Genomic DNA, 21,579 nt, shown 5'->3' with positions numbered 1-21,579 from the left:
TGATCACGTTGAATGCGATGTTTAAATGGCCGGTGAATAGATCATGTGTTCAAGGTTCCAACCATGTTCAACTAAAAAAGAGAAATTGCAAATCGTCTTTACCAAAGTTGTTCGTATCATTGCAAATCAGCTGATTCATATCGTATTGGCAGAAAATCAATATGAAACTGGCCTGAACTGGCTAATTTTCAAATAAATCAAAAAATGGTCAAGAAAAGTTTTCTAATATGTTTTAATGTTTCTAATATTTTTTTAATAATTTTTGACACGTGTCTTTCTGTGGTTAAGAGTTGGCTGATTCAAAATGATTCAGCCCAGAATTGGAATTGCCCGGTCCCCTAAATCGATTCTGAGATGATTCTTACAACATTGGTCTTTACAGGATGACATTCCACAACAAAGGGACACAATCAGTTTCTCTTTACTTTTGCTTCATTCTGTACTTTTACAAACTTATAAAAAAGCTGTTGATGGCAACCAACTAGGAAAAACACCACAAAAATTGAAATGTGTGTTAAAGAGGTTGATCATGTTATATATACACATATATAGCAATAAAATTCTAGATTTTGATAGACAGCACTAGCACGAATCCCTTAAATTGGAAAACAGCTCTTCAACTATGGTTCTACACAATGATAACTAACCAAGGAAACAATGCAAAACCTGTATTTCAAATGAACAATACTTGTACTATCAACTGATTTGAGATTTTGTGTTGGATATGAGTCTGACTTCATAAAGGTCATCCCTTGCTACCCCTGCATCGGTAATATTACCAACCAACAGTTAGAAGTGGCCACAAGATTGCTGTGTGTGACATTATCAATAACAGCTAAAAGCGTGTGCATGCAAATGCAGTCAAGAGTGCTTTGTCAACTGTCATGCAAGCGTGCTATTCGCTTGAACCAAAGTTGTAAACTTGCATGTTCATGACTTTTTTAGTGGTTACTGTTATTGATTATTGAAGATCAAACAGTTATTTGTTTGATATCTGAAGGTTTTATATGGAGAAAATTCATTCAACTAATTCCCAGAAGGAATAACATGCTTCCAAATGAAGACAAAGAACAACCAGAAGATGGAGAAAACCTTTAATAACCCTTTTACAACAACAACAACAACAACTACGCCTTCATCCCAAAACAATTGGGGTCGGCGATATGAACCAACAAAGAAAATCATTCTGAGTCTTCCACATGAATCCTTCTCCTCCATTCATTTCTATCCAATGTCATGTCCTCGGTGAGGTTCAAAGCATTCATATCCTTTCCTATCACCTCCATCCATGTCTGCCTAGGCCTACCCCGACCTCTTTTAACTAATATATTTTCCCATTTCTCCATCCTTCTAACTGGAGCATCATTAGGCCTTCGTCGAATATGTCCAAACCACCGTAAACGATTCTCTCTCATCTTATTTTCAATGGGTGCAACGCCTACCTTCTTACGTATCTCCTCGTTCCGAATATTATCTTTTATTGTATTTCCACACATCCATCTCAGCATACGCATCTCAGCTACACTCATTTTTTGAATATGATGTCTCTTGGCAGCCCAACATTTCGTACCATATAGTAAAGCGGGCCTAATAGTCGTCCTATAAAACTTTCCCTTCAACCGCAATGGCATTCTACGATTGCACAACACTCCAGTTGCACTCTTCCATTTCATCCACCCAACCTTTATCCTATGATTTACATCTCCATCAATTTTTCCATACTTTTGAATGATAGATCCCAAATATTTGAAAGAATCATCCACCGGTATTTCATGCACACCAAGTTTCACTACACTCCCATCTCTATTTCGTTGCTTACTAAATCGACATTCCATGTATTCTGTCTTACTCTTACTCAACTTAAAACCTCTTGCTTCCAATGTCTGTCTCCGTAATTCTAACTTAGCATTAACCCCAGCTCTAGACTCATCAATCAAAACAATATCATCAGCAAACAACATACACCACGACACATTTTCTTGAATTGATCTCGTAAGCTCATCCATCACTATAGCAAATAGGAAAGGGCTTAAAGCAGATCCTTGATGTAACCCAACCGTTATAGGAAAATTGGTTGTCACCCCTCCACAAGTGCGGACATTGGTTACTACTCCTTCATACATATATTTAATTATACTAATGTACTTGAGAGAAACACCTTTCTTCATCAGTGTCCACCAGAGAACGTCCCTAGGTACTCTATCGTAAGACTTCTCCAAATCAATAAAAACCACATGCAAATCTTGTTCCTCTCTCTATTTCTCTCAATAAGTTGTCTAAGAAGATGTATAGCTTCCATAGTAGATCTTCCAGGCATAAAACCAAATTGATTCTCCGATATCATGACAACCTTCCTCAACCTAGACTCAATCACCCTCTCCCAAAGTTTCATAGTATGACTCATGAGTTTTATACCACGATAGTTTGTGCAATCTTGTATATCACCCTTATTTTTATATAGAGGCACCAAAGTACTCTTCCTCCACTCATTAGGCATCTTATTTGTTCGCCAAATCTTGTTAAAAAGATTTGTCAACCATTCTAAACCTTTCTCTCCCAAGCATTTCCAAGCCTCGATAGGTATACCATCTGGGCCAACTGCCCTTCTTGATTTCATTTTCTTCAAAGCCTCTGCAATTTCTTTCTTTTGAATCTTGCGCATGAAGTCACGATTCATCTCATGAAAAGGAATGGAAAAGTCTCCAAGATCCTGAGCATGACTTTCATTAAATAGCTTATCAAAATAATCTTTTCATCTCTCCTTAATCTCCTCATCTTTGACTAAAACCCTTTGCGTTTCATCTTTGATACATCTAACCATACCCAGATCCCTCGATTTCCTATCTCTCATTTTTGCAATCCTATAAATATTCTTCTCACCCTCTTTGGTATCCAACTTGTCATAAACCTCCTTATATACCTTATCCCTCGCGTTCCGAACTACTTTTTTAGCTTCCTTCTTTGCTATCATATACTTCTCCAAATTCTCATTATCACGATTTTTACTTAGATTTCTATAACACTCTCTTTTAACCTTAATAGCTAATTTGACATCCTCGTTCCACCACGATGTATCCTTACCTAGCGGTGCACCGCCTTTAGACTCACCCAATACTTCCTTAGCCACCTTTCTCATGCCACCCGCTATCTTATTCCACATAGATTCTGAATCCTCCTCGAGACAACAATCAACTTCCTTAACTACCCGCTCTACAAACATTCCTTGTTTAGCTCCTTTCAGTGCCCACCACTTAATTCTAGGATCTATCCTATGTCTATCCCTTTTGCGACATTGTCTAATTCTAAGATCTAAAATTAAGACTCTATGTTGTGTAGCTACACTTTCTCCCGGTGTAACCTTACAATCGATGCAACAACCCCTATCTCTCTTTCTAAGTAGAAAAAAATCTATCTGACTCGTATTAACCCCACTTTTAAATGTTACTAGGTGAGACTCCCTCTTCCTAAACCAAGTGTTTGCTAAGATCATATCATAGGACAACCCAAAATCTAAAATCCTTTCTCCACTATCGTTTCTTTCTCCTATACCATAACCTCCATGGATACTCTCAAATCCATCCCTACTAATGCCTACATGCCCATTAAGGTCACCGCCGATGAAAAGCCTTTCTCCATAAGATATCCCTTGTACTACTCCATCTAAATCTTCCCAAAATTGACGCTTAGTGGAATCATCTAAACCTACTTGAGGTGCATAAACACTAATAATATTAATAATATCCGTACCTAATACTAATTTAATAAGTAAAATCCTATCACCCTTCCTACGGACCTCAACTACATTATCTATAAACTCACGACTCATAACAATCTCTACTTCATTCCTATTCCTATTTATTCCTGTATACCAAATCTTATATCCCCAAGGTTCTATCACTTTTGCTTTCTCACCTACCCATTTGGTCTCTTGTAGACATAAAATATCAATCTTTCTCCTACACATAACATCTACTAACTCTACCAACTTACCAGTTAAAGACCCTATGTTCCAAGTGGCTAACTTAATTTTATGGTCTTGGACTAACTTTTTTACCCCCACCCGTCCAACAAAGTGAGGGAACCCTTGCCTATTTGACACCACACCCGGGCGCCGGTGTGACGCGTCGCTTCCGGGCGACGACCTAGCAACCCTTGCCCATTTATCACTGCCTCCGGACCTATAGAGTACAACGCGTCGCTCAATAGGGAACGCCCCAACGAAATTCTCATATTGGTTCATATTCATAGGGTATGACTAAGTTTTTATGCTGGCTGTCACAGGCCTACCGCAACCCTCCTTCTTTATCCGGGCTTGGGACCGGCAGTGTATAACTAAACAGTTATACACAGGCGGAGTTCTTCAATAACCCTTTTATTGGAAAAAATTTGTGAAACCACCAGTAAAAGTTATCAAACTTTCTACCATGATCGAATCAACCTCTTACTACCAGCAAAAGTTATCAATCTTTTGAGAATGATTCAACGAATTTCTTATAGAACTGGAAGAGAAAGAACACTTAAAAGAAAATGCAAGCATGCGAGAGTGAGGTCAGCATCAAGGTTCCTATCCTAATACAAGTAATGGATTAGAACTCACCAACTTCTGCTGTGATTCCTGGACCAAAGAAGGAAGTGAATTTTGCCTGGTGATGCAAGAACAAATATTAGCACAGAAAGAATCATCTATATATATGTATGTGTGTGTGTGTTGGGGGGGGGGCGACTTTTATCAATAAACAAAAATAGGTGTTCTTATATTAAGCTGGCAGAACCTGTCTTTTCTCAAAATCTGCCAGCTGCAAAGCTTTGGCCTCAAATACAAGAACTAAAGAATACCTGCCATCTTCAGTTACCTAAAGTAGTAACGGATAAAGTTAGTGAAGAATAGTCTTTAGCAGAACATGAATTAAAGCTCAAAAAGGAAAAGCAGAGTAAAGTTGACAAAACACAGAATGTTGTTATAGTGACACTGACAGAACAGAAAAGTATTGCAATTATCAGTTCTTCATTCCAAGAACCCACCGCCACCACCTCTCTCTCTCTCTCTCTCACACACACACACACACACACACACACATAAAAAAAAGAGAACAAGAAAAACAAATTTCTCTCCCACTCAACAGGGCATTTATAAGTTTAAGAAAGGATCTCATCTTCTTGTGGTGGAAACCAGTAGGTGGCAGATTAGTGATACCACCAAGTGGTCAAAACTCAAAAAATTGATTGGCAGGATGTCTGACGACTAAAATGACAAGCACACCTGAAGCATGAGTTTGTAATGTTTCTGTAAATACACTAGAAGCAGATGTTAAATTATATATATATATATATATATATATATATATATATATATATATATTCATATACATATATGTATATATAACTGTGTCTAGTGATGTAATTTATTTTGCTCATCAGGAGCATTTTGGTCATTTAACATATGTGATAGGTACTGTTAATTATGAACAGTTTTTGTATTTATGTTTCTTTTTATTTCTCTTTACTTTATTTTTGTCATGGGCTCTATGGTCAAAAGACCATAAAGACAATGGGACCATCCCAATGTCTCTTTTGAGAGCTCCCCAATGCCCTATTTGCGTATATATAGGGGCTGTTTCTCCCCACTTGTAATTCATGCTTCTTTGAAGCATTTGATATCAATAATATGTATAGTTTTATGTTACTGCGTTCTCTTTTGGCTCATTGTAGTCTTTTGACATTTGTATTGTCCCTTAGTAGACTTGTCTTTTGTATTCAAATACTTTGTATTCGCTTTTCACTTACTTCATTACATGGTATCAGAGCGATAGTGTTCTTGGACTTTTGGAGAGTGGCCATCACGTGTTCGTGAGAAAGCATTTAAAAGTGTTCATGTGTTCGTGGTGCTTGCGGTGACTCAAGTGGAGTCATTCCTGTACACCTAGCTCCTTATCTCTCTCTCTCCCTCTTCTTCTATTCAAGATGAAACACGATTTCAAGATAGATTGTGCTTTCAAGCTTAATGGTTTAAGCTACATGATGTAGGCCTCCACTATGGAGAACAATCTTAAAGGGAAGAAGCTTTGGGGATACGTGATGAACACTATTCCCAAGCCTCAACTTGTGCTCACCAAGAAAGAAGGAGATCAAGCAAAGGCTCTTGAACAAGACAATAGTGCCAAAGCTAATTGTGATTATCAATCCAAAATAGAACATTGAGAGAATAATCATGCAAAGATACTTGCATAGTTTATGAATAATGTTGACATTAAAATATGTGCCAACACTCAAAAGGACCTTGCAAGATAATATTTCTTGCAAGAAAAAGTTAGAACCACCAAACAAGGGGACATAATGTGACTGTCTCAGATTATTTTAGTGCTTTGTCCCTTCTATGGGATGAATTTGCACCTCTTGAACCCAAATGGTTTGCCATTGAAGATGTGAAGCTAAGGCATGAACAAATTAAAAAAAAAATACTTTTTCTAATTTTTACATGGTCTACGTCCCGAGTATGAGCAAGTGTGATCTTACATTTCCATAGATCTCCTCTACCATTTAAAGATGCTGTTGCCGAAGTATCCCAAGAAGAAACTCGTCTTGGCATATCAAGAGGGGGGAGATGAAGTGTTGACAGTGTTTAGGCCCGACAACAATGTAAAGATTTACAAACCTCCACACTTTGGGAGGAAAAATAACAATGGTGGTGATAAAAAAATTATTTACCACTTTTGTAATGAGTTGGGTCACATCAAACTGGCTTGTCCCACTTAAGAACAAAGTGGCTTTCGTTGGAGAGCTCACACCAAAGAAGGAGGAGACAAGAAAAAATAGAGGCCTTAAACATACTCTTTTACAACTAATGGAGGCACTTCAACAAATCCTCAAAACTTCATTTACATTGGGTGCCACCATTGCCTCCACTTCTTCTCTAGGTATGTGCTACTGAATTCTTAATTCAGGAGCCTCCTTTCATATGATCCCACATGAAAGCTCTCTTTCCGATATATGCACCAATTCAAATTTAAACTATGATTCAACCGCCGATGGGATTTCTTTAAAAATTGAAAGTATTGGAACTTTAGATTGGCCTTGGTGAGCTCCCCAAGGCCCTATTTGTGTATATATAGGGGCTGTTTCCCCCCACTTGTAATTCATTCTCCTCCCAAGCATTTGATATCAATAATATACATATTTTTGTATGTTCTTGTGTTATCTTTTGGCTCATTGTAAGCCATTGTATGCACTTTTGTGTTTGTGTATTGTCTTTTGACATTTGTATTGTCTCTTAGTGGACTTGTCTTCTGTATTTGAACTTTTTGTATTCGCTTTCCGCTTACTTCATTACAACATAAACAGTTAAAAAAACCCATCTCCTGTAACTTCAGGAATGGAAACAAGAACCAATGATAAACTGAAATAGGGATTTCCACCCTCTATCAGTGGAATTAAAAGATCACATCAAAAGCATATATTGTCTGTCAATAGGAAGGGCACATGAAGAATAACAAACTGATACATACTTCTTCACGAATCACTTGGAGCACAGGAGCACTTCGCCTTGGAATTCCACCACCCTAAAAGATATACATAGAGTACAAAAAATCAAAAGTGAGAAACATCTAAGGAAGCCATAATGCATTTTTATATGCCCCGTGAATCATATGAGCCTATGAAAATATGATTAACCAAACAAAAAAAGAGTGCTGCAAAAGGATCAGTTCAGGATATTTCAAAAGACCACAATGGTATTTAAGGAACTACAAGTTAATCAAACAAAATGAAAATTATGAAAGAGTAGGCACACGATAGCTATTTCTTCAGAAAAGGGAATTATACCACATGGATAAAAAGGAAACAATGTTTTTATAAAATAAAACTGTTATGCAAAACCACAACAGAAACAAAGCAAACCACAAGATAAAAAAAAGAAAAGAACAAGAGAAGGCACAAGATTTATGTGGTCCGGCACTCAGGCCTACGTCTACGAGCAAAAAAGGAGCAAGAAATCCACTAGCAAATGTGAGGAAATATAGAGGTGAGATATAAAGCTCTCAAAACCCTAATGCCCAATACACGAAAATTCTCATGCCCAACTCTCAAAAAAGGAGGTGTATATAATATATATATATATATATATATATATGATGAAGACTCGAAGAGTATAAAACCCTATCTGATACAAAAAGGGAAAATTACAAAACTGGAAAGATCCATACCACGGGGGCTCTGCCCCTGCACCCCGAAAGGGGTTTGTGGTGGGCTCCGGTCTTGATCGGTCCAATCCCTCCACTACCACCACAAACCCCCTTTGGAAATCCCATTGTATAGACACCAAAATATTTTGGGATCGAGTCGTGGATCAAAGCGGGTCCAAAATTCAAGACGCCCACAAAAAAACAAAGTGAAAGTACTCGAAGATTCTTTTCTATTAAATTTGGCTCACTATTATACAGTTCTATTTATTGTATTAACATTAAATTCTCAGTAGAATTGGCCTTAATCCTACTTATGCTGGCCACACTGCAGCTACAGGATAACAATTCCATAAGCCCTGCAGATGGGAATATTGAGTCTATGACAGCACACTAAAAATGTTAGCGATGAACTCCATGATAAATTTCTTCCACAACTTATCTCCAATAAGTGTGCAGTAGAATTAGGTTCTTATGAAATTGGCTTTAATTCCACATTGGTAAGATGAAAACCTGGTTACAGGTGTATGATAAAAGACCTCTATTCATGTTAGCTTTTTAAATTTTGATATCCAATTGATTATTTTCTTTTTACTGAACATAAATATGCTGAATCGTATTCCTCTAGTTTCTGTTTATAATTCTCAATAACTGGTGAACAACGATGGCAAAGTGCACATATTTGGTCATCAGTTCTGGGAATGTGCCTTGATTTGACGGCATTGACAATATCATTGAGAACAGCAAAGAGCTTGGCCAAATTAATGAAAATGTCAATGCGAAAGGTCAAATGAATCAAATCCTCTGACACTGAATTTTGGAGGTCGACAAACTTCCACATAGATATAATGGTATATTCTTTCAATATAAGCAGCTTATTAGCAATTGTGGAACAAAATTAAACGTTCCTTGATCAGGTGGGTGAGATGAAAGACTTCTAAAAAGAATCACATCCCCCAATTTCCAAGCTGATGGAAACTAATCAAATGATTATCTGGGTTCTGAGTTTGAAGTGTCACGAGAGCCTATAAATCTATAACCACTAGCAGTAGCTGCAGTACCACAATAACATGGCAGAAACAGACACTTCTAAGCAATTACTCAATTACCATTTCGAACTGCGGAAACCTTTATAAATTACAACTACCTATCATCAACCAAACTGGAGCCAGTTTACTCTGGGCCCTGTTGATGGACACTGATATATTTCTGCATGGTGTAAATATATTTGCATATCAAACATTACTAAGGGAAGAAAGTTTATTGGAAAGATGGCATGAATACATTAAGGCCCAATGGTATTCAGTTTAGATCATACTTCCTTTTTATACAGGAAAGAGCCTTCAGTTCCCTTAAGTTACATTCTCAAGCCTAAAATAATCCACAATGTGGAATTCTTTATTTTATGCATTATATCTTTTGACAAACCATCATGGCATTATGACAAAGACTACTGCTTGTTCTTTGATGATTCTAATTCAAAGACCTAAGTTTATGTGGTCAATAGACCCACAATGAAAGTTTTATACTTAATACGGTTGTCAAGAAGCATTATTTTTGCATACTTCTCTAATGGTGCAATTCTCCAGTGCTTAGTATGAAATGAATTTAGTTTTTTCTAGGGTTCATGGTGCACTATTTGTTTAATCATAATATTATATTCACAGTATAATTTGTATTCTTGATTGTGAAAAACTTGTATGATGGTTTTTGATGTTTCTGTTTTCAGTAGGTTATAAACCAAATATCAAGTTCTTATCATGTCCTAATATCAGTTCTATCAAAACTAGGTCATTTTTGGAGGTAAGCAAGAAGGTGAAGATTTTAGAGGTAAAAAGCGCTATACCAAAAACCGAGGAGAGGCGTAAGCCTCAAATTTTTTTTTGAAACTTAAAAAAAAATATTAAAATACAAATAAATAAAAGAAATGCTTTATTCATGAAGCAACAACCAATAAGAAATAGGAAATATCAAATAAATACCGAAAATATGAGAATAACATGTAAAGTAACATGAATGCAACAACTTGATCTATCTAACTATCTAACAAATAAAATATGAGCATTCAATGAAAAATTAAGTAACAAAATCACTAACAATTAAATTCCTTAACATCATATCATCATCATATAATGCATATTAGCATTAACAACCAAAAGTTAATGTATATCTAGCTAATTTTTCAAGCACTAGAACACGTAAAAATGCATATCTAATTATCTATACTTAGTTTCACCAACAAAAATGCTTAAACTTATTTTTAATTTCCATGATCTAATGAAACAAACTAAAAGTCACAAATTCACATTAACAATCTTTATATACAAAATTACAAACCTACACATATACAATAGATTACATGTACATACACAATCTTTATAAGTAGTTATGTACATGTACAGACCTACACATACACAGTTAATTACATTCATATCCACCTATCAAAAATTTATTTTAAAATAATAACAAAGTAACATTCACAATTTGATATACACAATCTTTACAAAAACCAACACATACACAGTCAATTACATGTACATACATAATCACATGCACAGTCAATTAATTGCACAGAAGAAGAAAAAGAAGAACAGAGGAAGAAGAAGAAGAATAAGAAGAAACAACGGCAGCAGGGGAAGGGAAGAATAAAAAGGAGGGAAGAAGAAGAAAAAGAAAAGGAGGAGAAAGGAAGAACAGAGGAAGGAGGAGGGAAGAAGAAGAAGAATAAGAAAAAAGGAGGAAAGAAGAAGCAACAACAGAGGAAGGGAAGAAGAAAAAGGAGGGAAGAAGAAGAAGAAGAAAAAGGAAGAGGAGGAGGGAAGAAAAAGAAGAAGCGGCAGCAGAGGAAGGGAAGAAGAAAAAGGAGAGAGAGAGAGAGAGAGAGAGAGAGAGAGAGAGAGAGAGAGAGAGAGAGAGAGAGAGAGAGTACCTGCCGCTGGTGGTGGCTGCTGCTGCTGCCGGTGGTGAAGAGTGAGAGACAAGAGAGAAGGAAGAGTGAGAGAGGGAGGCATTAGGGTCGGGGCCCCTCTATTTGCCCCCAAATTTGGTCAGCATGCCTCTCCCTGAGGTGTACGCCTTAAGGCATATGAGGCGTACACCTAAGGGCTTTTACACTTTTTATGTGCGCCTCAAGGCACAATGCAAGGCACGCTTTTTGCGTCTTGAGGTGTGTTTTTAACAACACTCGATGAATTTATGTGGCAGCAGACAACTTGGGAGACCTAATTTTCAAATTCACAACTAGGTCAAGATATCATTTTTCTTAAAAAATATCAGATGATAGTGTAATGTTTCCAATATGAGGATGTCCGACTAACATGACCTTGATAGAATTTGGTTCTAAGCCTTTTGACAAAGAAGCATAGATTTTTTGGAGAATGGGGAACAGTAAAGGGCAGAAGGGTAGGCAACAAATATATCGTTCAACTGAATTTATCTGGAAGGAACAACTGTGTTTGCAAAAGAAATACTTGCTAAAATAGCAGTTTCTACTAGCATATGCTTCCTTATCCTATGCTTCATAATTTCCAATAGCTACAGTCCTGTTGCTTTATGAGGTGGAATAGCAAAGTATTTAATGGAGATGAAACACTTTAAAAAGGTTATAGAATCGATTTAGTGATGAACATCACCATTTAAAAAATAATATCACAATATCTTTGAAATTTCCGAACACACATACAATAAGAAATCTCTAATTCTAGGTTGTGGACATAAAAGTACCAGACCATACTGGAAAATACGCTTTAAGGCCTCATCCAAGTGCTGTTCATCTCCATATCTGAATCTTGTAACATCATTCTTCACCTATTGCATTGAGAAAATTATTCATCAGTATATGAGGAAAAATTTGGGTAGTTCCAAAGGAACTTCAAGACAGACTTAAACATGTAAAATTAAAATGTTATATGAAGTAACGAAGTTAGACAATGGCATAGAAAATCAATTCTTTCATAAGCACAGGAACACCGAAATACTAGCCCTGGTTTTATAGATAAAAATGTTTTCTGAAGCTTGATTAGTACACTTCTAGGTTCTGTTGTTTCCATATCAAATGCTGGATCGCATAGTTATATATATCTTCCTGTATAACTGAAATTCATAGAAATTTATAAGACCCTGTTGGCCATCTCTGGGTTTAGGCATGCCTTGCATATAGGAAAAACCAATGTTGTCCGTATAGTATTGATGCAAGGGCACGATACGATACACACCCGTATCTCGATATGAGTGTGTATCATACATGTATCATAGGTATCGTTCGATACGGTACCGACGGACTTTAAAAGGGCAAAACCAGGGTTTTAGGTGTTTGGGTTTTAAAGGACTTTTGAGGGCCGAAACCCTCATTTATATAAAACATACTAGAGAGCTTCCCACACACCCTAGGAGCTATGAGACTGTTTTGAGGGTTGATCTTTGCGCCGGGGAGAGGGCTTTTGTGATTTCTTCAAGAGTGCATTTCAACAATTTTTTAACCCAAAGAAGTGTGTAATGAGTTAAAACCGATTAAAATCGAGTGCAACTATTGCCATAAAGTTTTTTTGGGTGGTATTTTTCGGTTGAAGCATCATTTAGCCATGACACAATGTTGCCACAATGTCAAGGAATTTGTTGGATGCCGTGAAATGGCAATGCCAACAATTACTAGCTACCCTGAGAAAAAAACAAGAAAGAGAGATGAATGAGGCAGAAATGAAAGATGTTTTGAATGTCGAAGAAGGATGAGAAGAAGAAGATGAAGAACAAGAAGAAGATAATGATGATCATTGATGATATACTTCTTAGAAACTTGGTTATGTATTGTAATTTGTAACTGTTAAGTATTCATAAACTTGGTTTTTTTGCTTTTGATGAATCTTATGGCATGTTCTTAATTGAAAATATTACTATTTTGCATTGTTCTTGTGAGATTTGATGATTTATGATCGGTTATGTAGCTGGTAGAGACATAAATGCTTCACATGTGATTTTATGGTTGCATTTTGTGCATTTTATCATTGTTTTGTGTGTTATGATTTTTTATAATTTTTGCTAAATTTTTTAATTTTTATGATTTGTTTTAAAAAAATTATTTTTTTTCAAAATTTATGATTTTTTATGATACGATACGATACATATCTTATTTTGGGCCCGACCGATACGGGTTATGGTACGATACATACAACCTTGGGAAAAACCATTCAGCCAATACAAGCCTTCATTTTTGGGGAAGCCAAGAACCAAGGATTCAGTTAAATAGAAGATCAACTATTCTGAAGTTCAGGATTTTTCAAATCGCCATGGAGATATATCAGTAAGTTTGAAGTGCTAATAAGTAGCATCATGATGTCTCCATATGTTTACCTGTTTAAGGATAGGTGTGGCACACGTCTCCCTCAATCTTTCAGCATCTGAGTATGTTATGCATAGAACTGGCTTCAATTCTGCATACTAAAGGTGGATGGCAACTTTTCAGATAATATGTTAAAACTGTTAGATTACTTTTTCATACAGATGCTTAGAAACAGGAGCTGCTTATCTCATTGCATGTGAATACTGCCATAAATGAAACCAGTGGAACATTGTCCTAGAAAATTTTCAATTTTCTTTATGTTGAACATATTTATTTTATCGACAGAAAAACATCACATATGAAAAAGTGAAAGATATAACCAATATAGATGCACATAACTTTCATATACAATATGATAAATAGATCACACAGTAAGAATGGAATCAGTGAGCACTATGATATTACACTTGACTTTACAACTCACTGATTAAAGTATGTTCATGGAAACCTTAGCAAAAATCGAAAAGAGAAGTAAATTAAAGATGGCAGCTTGAAGCTACTATTGAGCACTACAAAGGATGAAAATTGAGACCCAAGAAACTAACCTTGCATTATCTGTGATTTCCAGGTACGTTTCATTAAACCAAAAGACACATTTGGTTCTAATGGATTCTCTCTCTCTCTCTCTCTCTCTCTCTCTCACACACACACACACACACACACACACACACACACACACACACACACACACACACACACATATTGCTGTGTATTTGTGGGAAATGAAATTTGGATTGGCAGATTCTGATGAGTACACAGGTTTCTGGTGTTCCAAAAATCGACGGCCATGCACACTTCAAAATTTGTTGAATCGAAGAAACATATTTTTCATTGAAAAACATGATGCAAGAGTTGATTCCTAATAAATAGACCATAGTGAACACATTTACAGTGTCAGATCGAGTAAAAAAAACATGCATGCATACATATGAATGTAGGCCTTGTAACACACACACACACACACACACACACACACACACATGCGTCATGCATGGACACAAATATCAAGTGAAGAACACACAGTTGACATATCATGAGGACAACTCCTTAGATGGAAGCATACTTTACCTTAAGAGCCATACCGATGATTGCCAGAGGAAAACCATAGGTTAGCATCAGTGCAGACCACCCTGAGCCAGGAAGAACATTAAAGTATGCTCCAAAGCCATATCTGCAGCATAAACAGGAAACCATATAACTGAATTAGTGATCATATTTTTACTAAAAAAACTAAATTTGCCAGAGAAGACATACGAAAGAAGTGTGCATCCAATAGCTAGCCCAACAACACCAAATGAGACCTGCAACAAGATTGGAACATAACCAGATTCATTAGAAACTTCAAGTAATTAGGCAGATCAATATACTACGCTATGAAAACAATGACAACAGAAAAGCAAAGTAGAAATTTTGCAACAAGAAAATGAGTAACCATATAAGGAGATCCCACCATATAAGTATCATATTTATCTTAGCTGTGACTTTAAACAGTATTCAATGATAAGCATGAGGGAAGAATAAGATTCCACTGGTTGACAACATATATTTTCCCACTATCCAAGTTCTATTCGTTAGGGCTTTGAGTATATTTCTTGTTTGTTTGCTCACCAAGTGGTAGTACATCTAGCACAAACTTTTTCGTGAAACATTTAAAGTCCAGTAGATGCTGCAATGTAGTCTTCATGGGACAAGTGTCAAATGCATAACATACCGCCAACAGAACTGACCTACACTATCATGCCAAACTGCACATGCAACCACTTATTAAAGCAAATGATGCATAAATATCTGGCGCAAACAGAATCACAGCTTGGTCAAGCCAGTAAAGTGTCTTTTTGACAAAAAGAGGAAACTGCACGAACTTTCAAAGTATCTTCCATGCTATAGAATCTCTCTTCGTTTAGCTCACAAAAGGGAGATCCAATTTAAACTGAAAAAAGAATAGCAACATGAAAAGAACAGTGATGAATGGTCACCATAATGCAAATGAGAAGCTAGTTGGAAGTTGGAACTATAAAGGTTAGATTAAGCACTGTTGAGATCAAGAACATGCCAATCCAGGGTCTACATAGCCATGGAAGAGATTTAGAAGCAGGTTGTATAGTTCAAACATTTAAAGATCCTTTCTCACCACAAGCTGCCAAGAGGCTTTAAACGCAACAATGCCAAACCTTTACCAATTTCTGCATACATTGTTTTATCCTCAGTCACCGATAACAGAATACTTAAAGAAAAATGAAAAAATAACATGATATTTTCAAATATCTCCGTACTAAAAAACATGTGGCAATAGGGAAAATCTTGGAGAATTTCATGAAAACATAACAAAATATTGAGGTAGTTTATTCTTAAAAAAAGTTCAATTCACCGAAAAAGTCATACATCGGAATTCAAACAAAGTTTTTTCATTTGACTAATTATTATTGCTATGTTGTTTGAATTTCTTTTGAATATTGTTTCAAAAATCAATTGAAAAAAAAAACATCAGTTGATTTTCCTTTCCTAAACTTTCTTCCTTACCAAGATTTTTCCAGTACTTCCCAAGATTTACACAAAAACCTAAAACAAACCAAGAAATAGCCTCACTGAGATATTGCAGAGACCAAAACTAGTGACCATGGTTTCACCTGATTCCCCAAGATGAGATCCTTAAATGGAAAATAGCAACTTCAATTCTTTACAACTGGCAAAAAGTAGATGAACCATCTATTCCCTTTTACAGGTAAGCGAGGTATCGCATTCTTTGACGATTGCCTATTGTCATTGCCCTCTTTTGGCACAATAACCTTTACACTTAGGTTAGCTCGAGCCGAAAAATGCTCTATATGGGGTTATTCTCCACCGTTGTTCCAAAAGGTTCATTAGCCATAAAATGATCATTCTGATGTTCCAATGACAAAAGCAGTCCAGACAAATTTTGCTATAAGGTACTGAGCTCCCAGGAGACAGAGGTTTCGAATAGTCAGTGAAAGTGTGGAACTCCTTAAGGATTTTGACATGTTATACCAATATATACATACAGAATTTAACATAATCTACTTTCCTTCACAAGATCAGTTCATGAATACAATGAAACCTCTGTGGACTGCATTCTTTGTGAAAATTACACTTTCTACTCATCAAAATCTAAGCAGAAAAAAAACAGTGAGAACAAAAGAAAAACTTCTGATCAACATGAAAAAACAAAAAATTAGAAAACGGACAGTAGAAAAGGTGCATAAATAATATGCAAAATTGAAAAAAAGAAGAAAACGGTTAGCAATTCCAAGAAGGAGACGGGTAGGAAAAATTCTGCATGGAATTAACATGAATATGAGAAAAAGAAAAGGTGGGTGTGCTAGAAAAAACAGGACCTTAGATAACGAGAAGCCATCATCAGGCACAATTGTCTTGTTCAGTGTGGATGTGGAAGGTGTTTGGGTGGATTCTGCAGCATTGGCCAACACCACCAACCTCAATTTGCTCCTTCTGCAGTTGGGTAGTGCGCTATAAGAGCAGAGCCTCATCCCTAAGCCCAGTGATGAGTGGAAAGAGAGAAATTTCTGATGGGTGTGGCGGCCCAAGGCCGCTGAGCAAAGGAAGGTTCCACCACCGCCATTTACGAGCGTTGCAACCACCATGGAGGTTCTCCCCGTTACCATCTCGCCGTTGCTTGCTCAGCTTGCTAGCCTCGTAGCATGTTGCAATTATGGGCTTATCTATTTTCCATTTTGCTGGTGATTTGTGTATGAATATGAGCCCTCTTTCTGTCCTTACGTTTCGTTGTGGTGAAGAAGCACTCATGGTTTGCGGCTACGCTAGCCTCAGAACTCAGCAGTCAGAACCCGTCTGAGCTAAAAAGACCCCAAGTCCCAACCCCATACTTCATACTTGCACACATGCGTACATACATACGCATGATAGGTTATGTATGTATATACACAATGTTATGCATACATATGGTATATAAACACTTAATATGAAATAAAAGTTATGTGTACGTATATATCTATATCATGATACACACAAATACATGATATATACAGTGATGTACGTAATTATGTAAATTTACATATCATGCTCATAGTGACAAAAGTTAAAAACTGCCAAATATCGGTAGCCAAAAACGCCAAAAGTTGGAACCATCACCCATGGTGGATACGGCTGAGAAAAAAGGGGAGCCGCTTGTGGCTCGGCAAGCTGAACGTGAACAATAAGTACTTGTCCCCGCTCAGCTCATATAAGCCGAAGCAGGTTATATGTTCCCCCAAGATGAGTCGTTAGCTACATCTCGCATTTGGGGTCCCAATGAGCGCCACGTATGTAAGCATGTGAAGCTCGTATTCTCATGTTTGTCAGCATCACTTAGCATTGGAGTTCGATGCAGTTGCAAAAACTTAAGTAGCCTTTCCTTCATTGGTGCCAAAAGAAACGATAATTCTAGAAAAGGAATGGTTGCAAAAACTTAAGTAACCCCAAAGATGGTTATTTAAGACTTAGTCCCTGCATTGCAAGATTATCCAAGAAAGGAATTTCCCCTGGAGAAGGCTATGAACATCAACCCTCTCACTCTCCATTCTCTTTTTGCTTCTGTGCACATCCAGCAGACGATCCTACACTGCTCTATCAAGCACCGACTGACCTGCACACTAACTGTAGCATGGTTCAACTTGATGAGTTGTGGAGCTTGATTTAGAGTTTTTGCACCGACTGACCTACACACTGACTGTAGCATGGTTCAACTTGATGAGTTGTGGAGCCTGATTCAGAGTTTTTGCCTTTACAAGAGGGGGGTTCGGGGGCTCCCCACCGGAGCGAGTCATGGGGGGCAGCGCCCCCCGAAAGATTTTTTTGGGGCCTTGTATAAATTCTTTTTTTTCTTTCCCTCTTGTAACTGTCAAAAAAGAACAATAAAGTGTTTTGTTTGATCGTGACACTCATATGTTTCCTTCGGTTGTTTCTTGCTTGAGGTTTTCATAACACCCTTTTTCATGATTTTCTATGTTTTTTCTCTCTACGCGATTTTCGTAAATCGCTACTTGATTTAGCGATTTTTTATTTTTTTCGCTACGCGATTTTCGTAAATTGCTACTCGATTTAGCAATTTTCATAAATCGCATAGCGATTTAGCGATTTACAAAAATCGCATAGCGATTTGTTATTTATTTCTGCTACGCAATTTTCAAAAATCGCTACTTGATATAGCGATTTATGAAAATCGCATAGAGATTTGCCATTGATTTGGCAGAGAGGTGGGTCTTGTCGAAGAGCACGACGTCGGAGGTCGAGATGAGTGGCAAAACCCGATGAATGCCCGCCAAGATCTGAGGGTGCGAACGCCCGTGTTGAGCAGCGTCAGGGTAGCCTGAAAGGCATAGCTATGATCGAAAGTATTGCCGAGGTAGGGGTACACGAATTATACTTTGAAAGTCTCTGTTGTAGGTGTACTGGAGGAAGATTTCATTGTAGGTGTCCCTTGAAGGTGGCGGAGGGGCTGCCGCAGTCGGTTTCCCGCTGGACGAGGGCAACATTCCGGCCACTGCTAACAGAAAGCGGATGACAATCACCATTGGATCGCCGACTCTTTGCCTCCCTTAATTTCTTCTCTACAGCGAGAGAGGCTTTTACAGTGTTTTACGGAGAAGAAAGAAGAGGAAGATGACGACGAAAAGTTCAAACAGAAAAGAAAGAGAGAGCGCTTCAGGTTCGTTTCGCTGTTTAGACTTTGAAGAGTCAACATCATCCTCGACTTTCTGGATGAAAGACATTTTTGTCCTTTTTTTGAATTGTTGTTTTCTTTTTTTGAATGAAGGACATTTTTGTTATTTTCTTGAACTGTCGCTTCATGGCAAGAATAGCAAGAAAGGGTACTTAAGTCTTTGCAACCACACCAGACTCATATGTGAAGTGATGCCAACATACACGGGAATACGAACCCCATGTGCTTACATACGTGGCGCTCATTTGGACCCCCGAACACGAGATGTGGGATCCAGTGCATCATTGGGGGAGAACATACACCACCCTCCCTAAGCTCATTAAGGAGTAAAAGAAATATATATTTGATATATTTTATATCATATGATATAATATAGAACAAAAAAAAAAGACCTTGGGTGCCCCCCTAGGATCGTGTCTTAGCCAATAGTCACTGGATTAACCACTACCCTGCCCTTAAAATCTGGAAGCGGATCAGGTCATGCTGAACATGAGCGTTTTTGCTCATGCTGACATCGTGGCCATCCGATTTGCATTTTAAAAAACTCAAAAGTCAACAAAACCACGTGGCATTCATCCAAAATGCAAATAGACGACCACGATGTCAGCATGAGCAAAAATGCTCATGTTTAGCATGACCTGATCTGCGCCCTTAAAATCTAAGCATGCCTAAATATCCTAAAATTTAATCCTACAACAAAAGAGAGATACATGTTTGTTGGAAAGACAATGGTCGAAGCTCAGAGAGGGCTTGCTTGTTCGCTTGAAGGAAGTCAGAAGGATGGTGGTCGAGACTCGCTGAAAGGGAGTGAATGACCCGTGTTTTTTGAACCTTTTGTTTCTCTCATTCCTGTTCTTTTTATAATAGAGTGGTGGAACAATGAAATACCGTTCCTTGAATACGTTCTGAGCGTCTGTAGCATTCAATTATTGTTTAATACACCGTCCCGATCGGTCACACAGTTCCATTTCAAGTGGGAGACAATGCATCAAAAAAGCCCTTAAAGAATGTTTGGATAAGCTAGCAGAAATTCAGATGTCTCTTGATCATGGGAATATATCTCTTGTGTAGGAGGAAAGCAAGAGGAAATACAAGCTTCAGGATCTTAGATGATGTGAAGAATCATTATGGATAAAAAAAAAAAGAAGGATTCGGGAGGGTGACAGGAATACCTCATTTTTTGATGTTCGCTTTCATCACAATATCATGGAAAATAGCATCAAGTTTTTTATTAAGGATGACGACAACAAGATTGTGGGCTTTGAGTCTATCATGCAGAAGACCCACACTCTCTTACAAGTCTTTGTTCAAAAGTGAAGTGTCCATTGGGTCCTTTGAGGGTTGTGCATACCCACATGTAAGCATAGAAGAGAATGAGAGGTTGGCTATGAGAGTGTCGATGGAGGAAATCAGGTAAGCAATCTTTGAGCTCGAGAAGAAGAGTGCACCTAGTCATGATGGAACGTGGTCGATCGGTCATGAAGTTAGTATACCACGAATATTATTCTGATTCCCAAGAAGCAGGAAGCCTCTAAGCTTATTGGCATTAGAGCTATTAGTTTTTATAACTTTATATATAAAATTATGTCTAAGGTTAATAGGACAAGGCTCATAATTCAAAACATTATTTCTCATAATCAGAGGGCCTTCTTGAAGGCAAAAATATTCAGGAGATCGTGGCCACCATGACCAACAATAAAGTGCTTACATTCTTATTTAAAACTGATTTGGTCAAGCTATATGATAGAGTTGGAAAGTTTTGGAATGGTCTTTGCAGTTTTTTGGCTTCAATGACACATGGATTGTTTAAATTACCGAAACGATCACGACGTGATCATCCCACTTGATCACGTCCTAATCTTTAGGATCTAAATCCTCTCCTACGTATATTGCAGATTCTCTTTGGACGGTTACCACATTTGATGATCCTCTCTCACATATATTGCAGATTTCCTTTGGACGGTTACCACATTTGATGGTTCATTTGCTGGATAACCCGTATCGTGTCCTCCCTACGTGTATTTATGTACAGTGTACCTGTGTCTAAAGACTGTGCATTTTCCTCCCGTGGATACAAGCTTCAAGCCGAACCACACTAATCCTTTGTCTCTCCTGTGTTTTTCGGACACACCTTTATTTTATCATGGTATCAAAGTAGGTTTCGACGATCGTATAACTGCCATTGTGCCCATCATTGCCTTCGACAAGCCTCCACCATCTACTCGTTGATGGTAGAAAGAGCGGACGAGTTGAACCAAGGCAACCCCTCGATGCACATCACGCCCAAGATGGTTGTGCAAGAGCAAAACCCAATGCTTATGATCGCCATTATGCCGTTGAATGAATCTAACTACCTGGCATGGTCGAAGGCT

General features: G+C 37.6%; 1 protein-coding gene across 2 annotated transcripts; it reads right to left on the bottom strand.

Moving 5' to 3' along the window:
- Nucleotides 1–403: 403 nt before the first annotated feature.
- LOC149827303 (uncharacterized) lies at nt 404–17,210 on the bottom strand. Of its 2 annotated transcripts, none has more exons than XM_090020287.1 (9): nt 16,863–17,210; nt 14,764–14,810; nt 14,578–14,680; nt 13,521–13,607; nt 11,898–11,981; nt 7,503–7,556; nt 4,773–4,853; nt 4,598–4,643; nt 404–761 (listed from the first exon to the last, which is right to left on the bottom strand). In XM_090020287.1, the coding sequence occupies exons 1-9, from the start codon at nt 17,148–17,150 to the stop codon at nt 697–699; spliced, it is 855 nt and encodes a 284-aa protein (XP_089876413.1). In that variant the 5' UTR covers nt 17,151–17,210; the 3' UTR covers nt 404–696. The 2 variants fall into 2 exon arrangements, with proteins under 2 accessions (XP_089876413.1, XP_089876414.1); XM_090020288.1 differs by having other exon boundaries at nt 548–761; nt 4,837–4,853.
- Nucleotides 17,211–21,579: the final 4,369 nt, after the last annotated feature.

This window comes from Nuphar pumila, chromosome 10 (genome assembly GCF_984573655.1).
Source record: "Nuphar pumila chromosome 10, dmNupPumi1.hap1.1, whole genome shotgun sequence".
Taxonomy (NCBI): domain Eukaryota; kingdom Viridiplantae; phylum Streptophyta; class Magnoliopsida; order Nymphaeales; family Nymphaeaceae; genus Nuphar; species Nuphar pumila.
This window is presented reverse-complemented; position numbering and strand designations above follow the sequence as displayed.

Excerpts from the sequence above, each read along its gene's own strand:
- LOC149827303 (XM_090020287.1), bottom strand. The coding sequence starts at position 17,150 with ATGGTAACGGGGAGAACCTCCATGGTGGTTGCAACGCTCGTAAATGGC. Across the intron at positions 4,644-4,772 it reads CAGATTTTGAGAAAAGACAG|GCAAAATTCACTTCCTTCTT; the intron begins GTTCTGCCAGCT and ends TTGCATCACCAG. Across the intron at positions 762-4,597 it reads AGGAATCACAGCAGAAGTTG|GGGTAGCAAGGGATGACCTT; the intron begins GTGAGTTCTAAT and ends TTACCGATGCAG.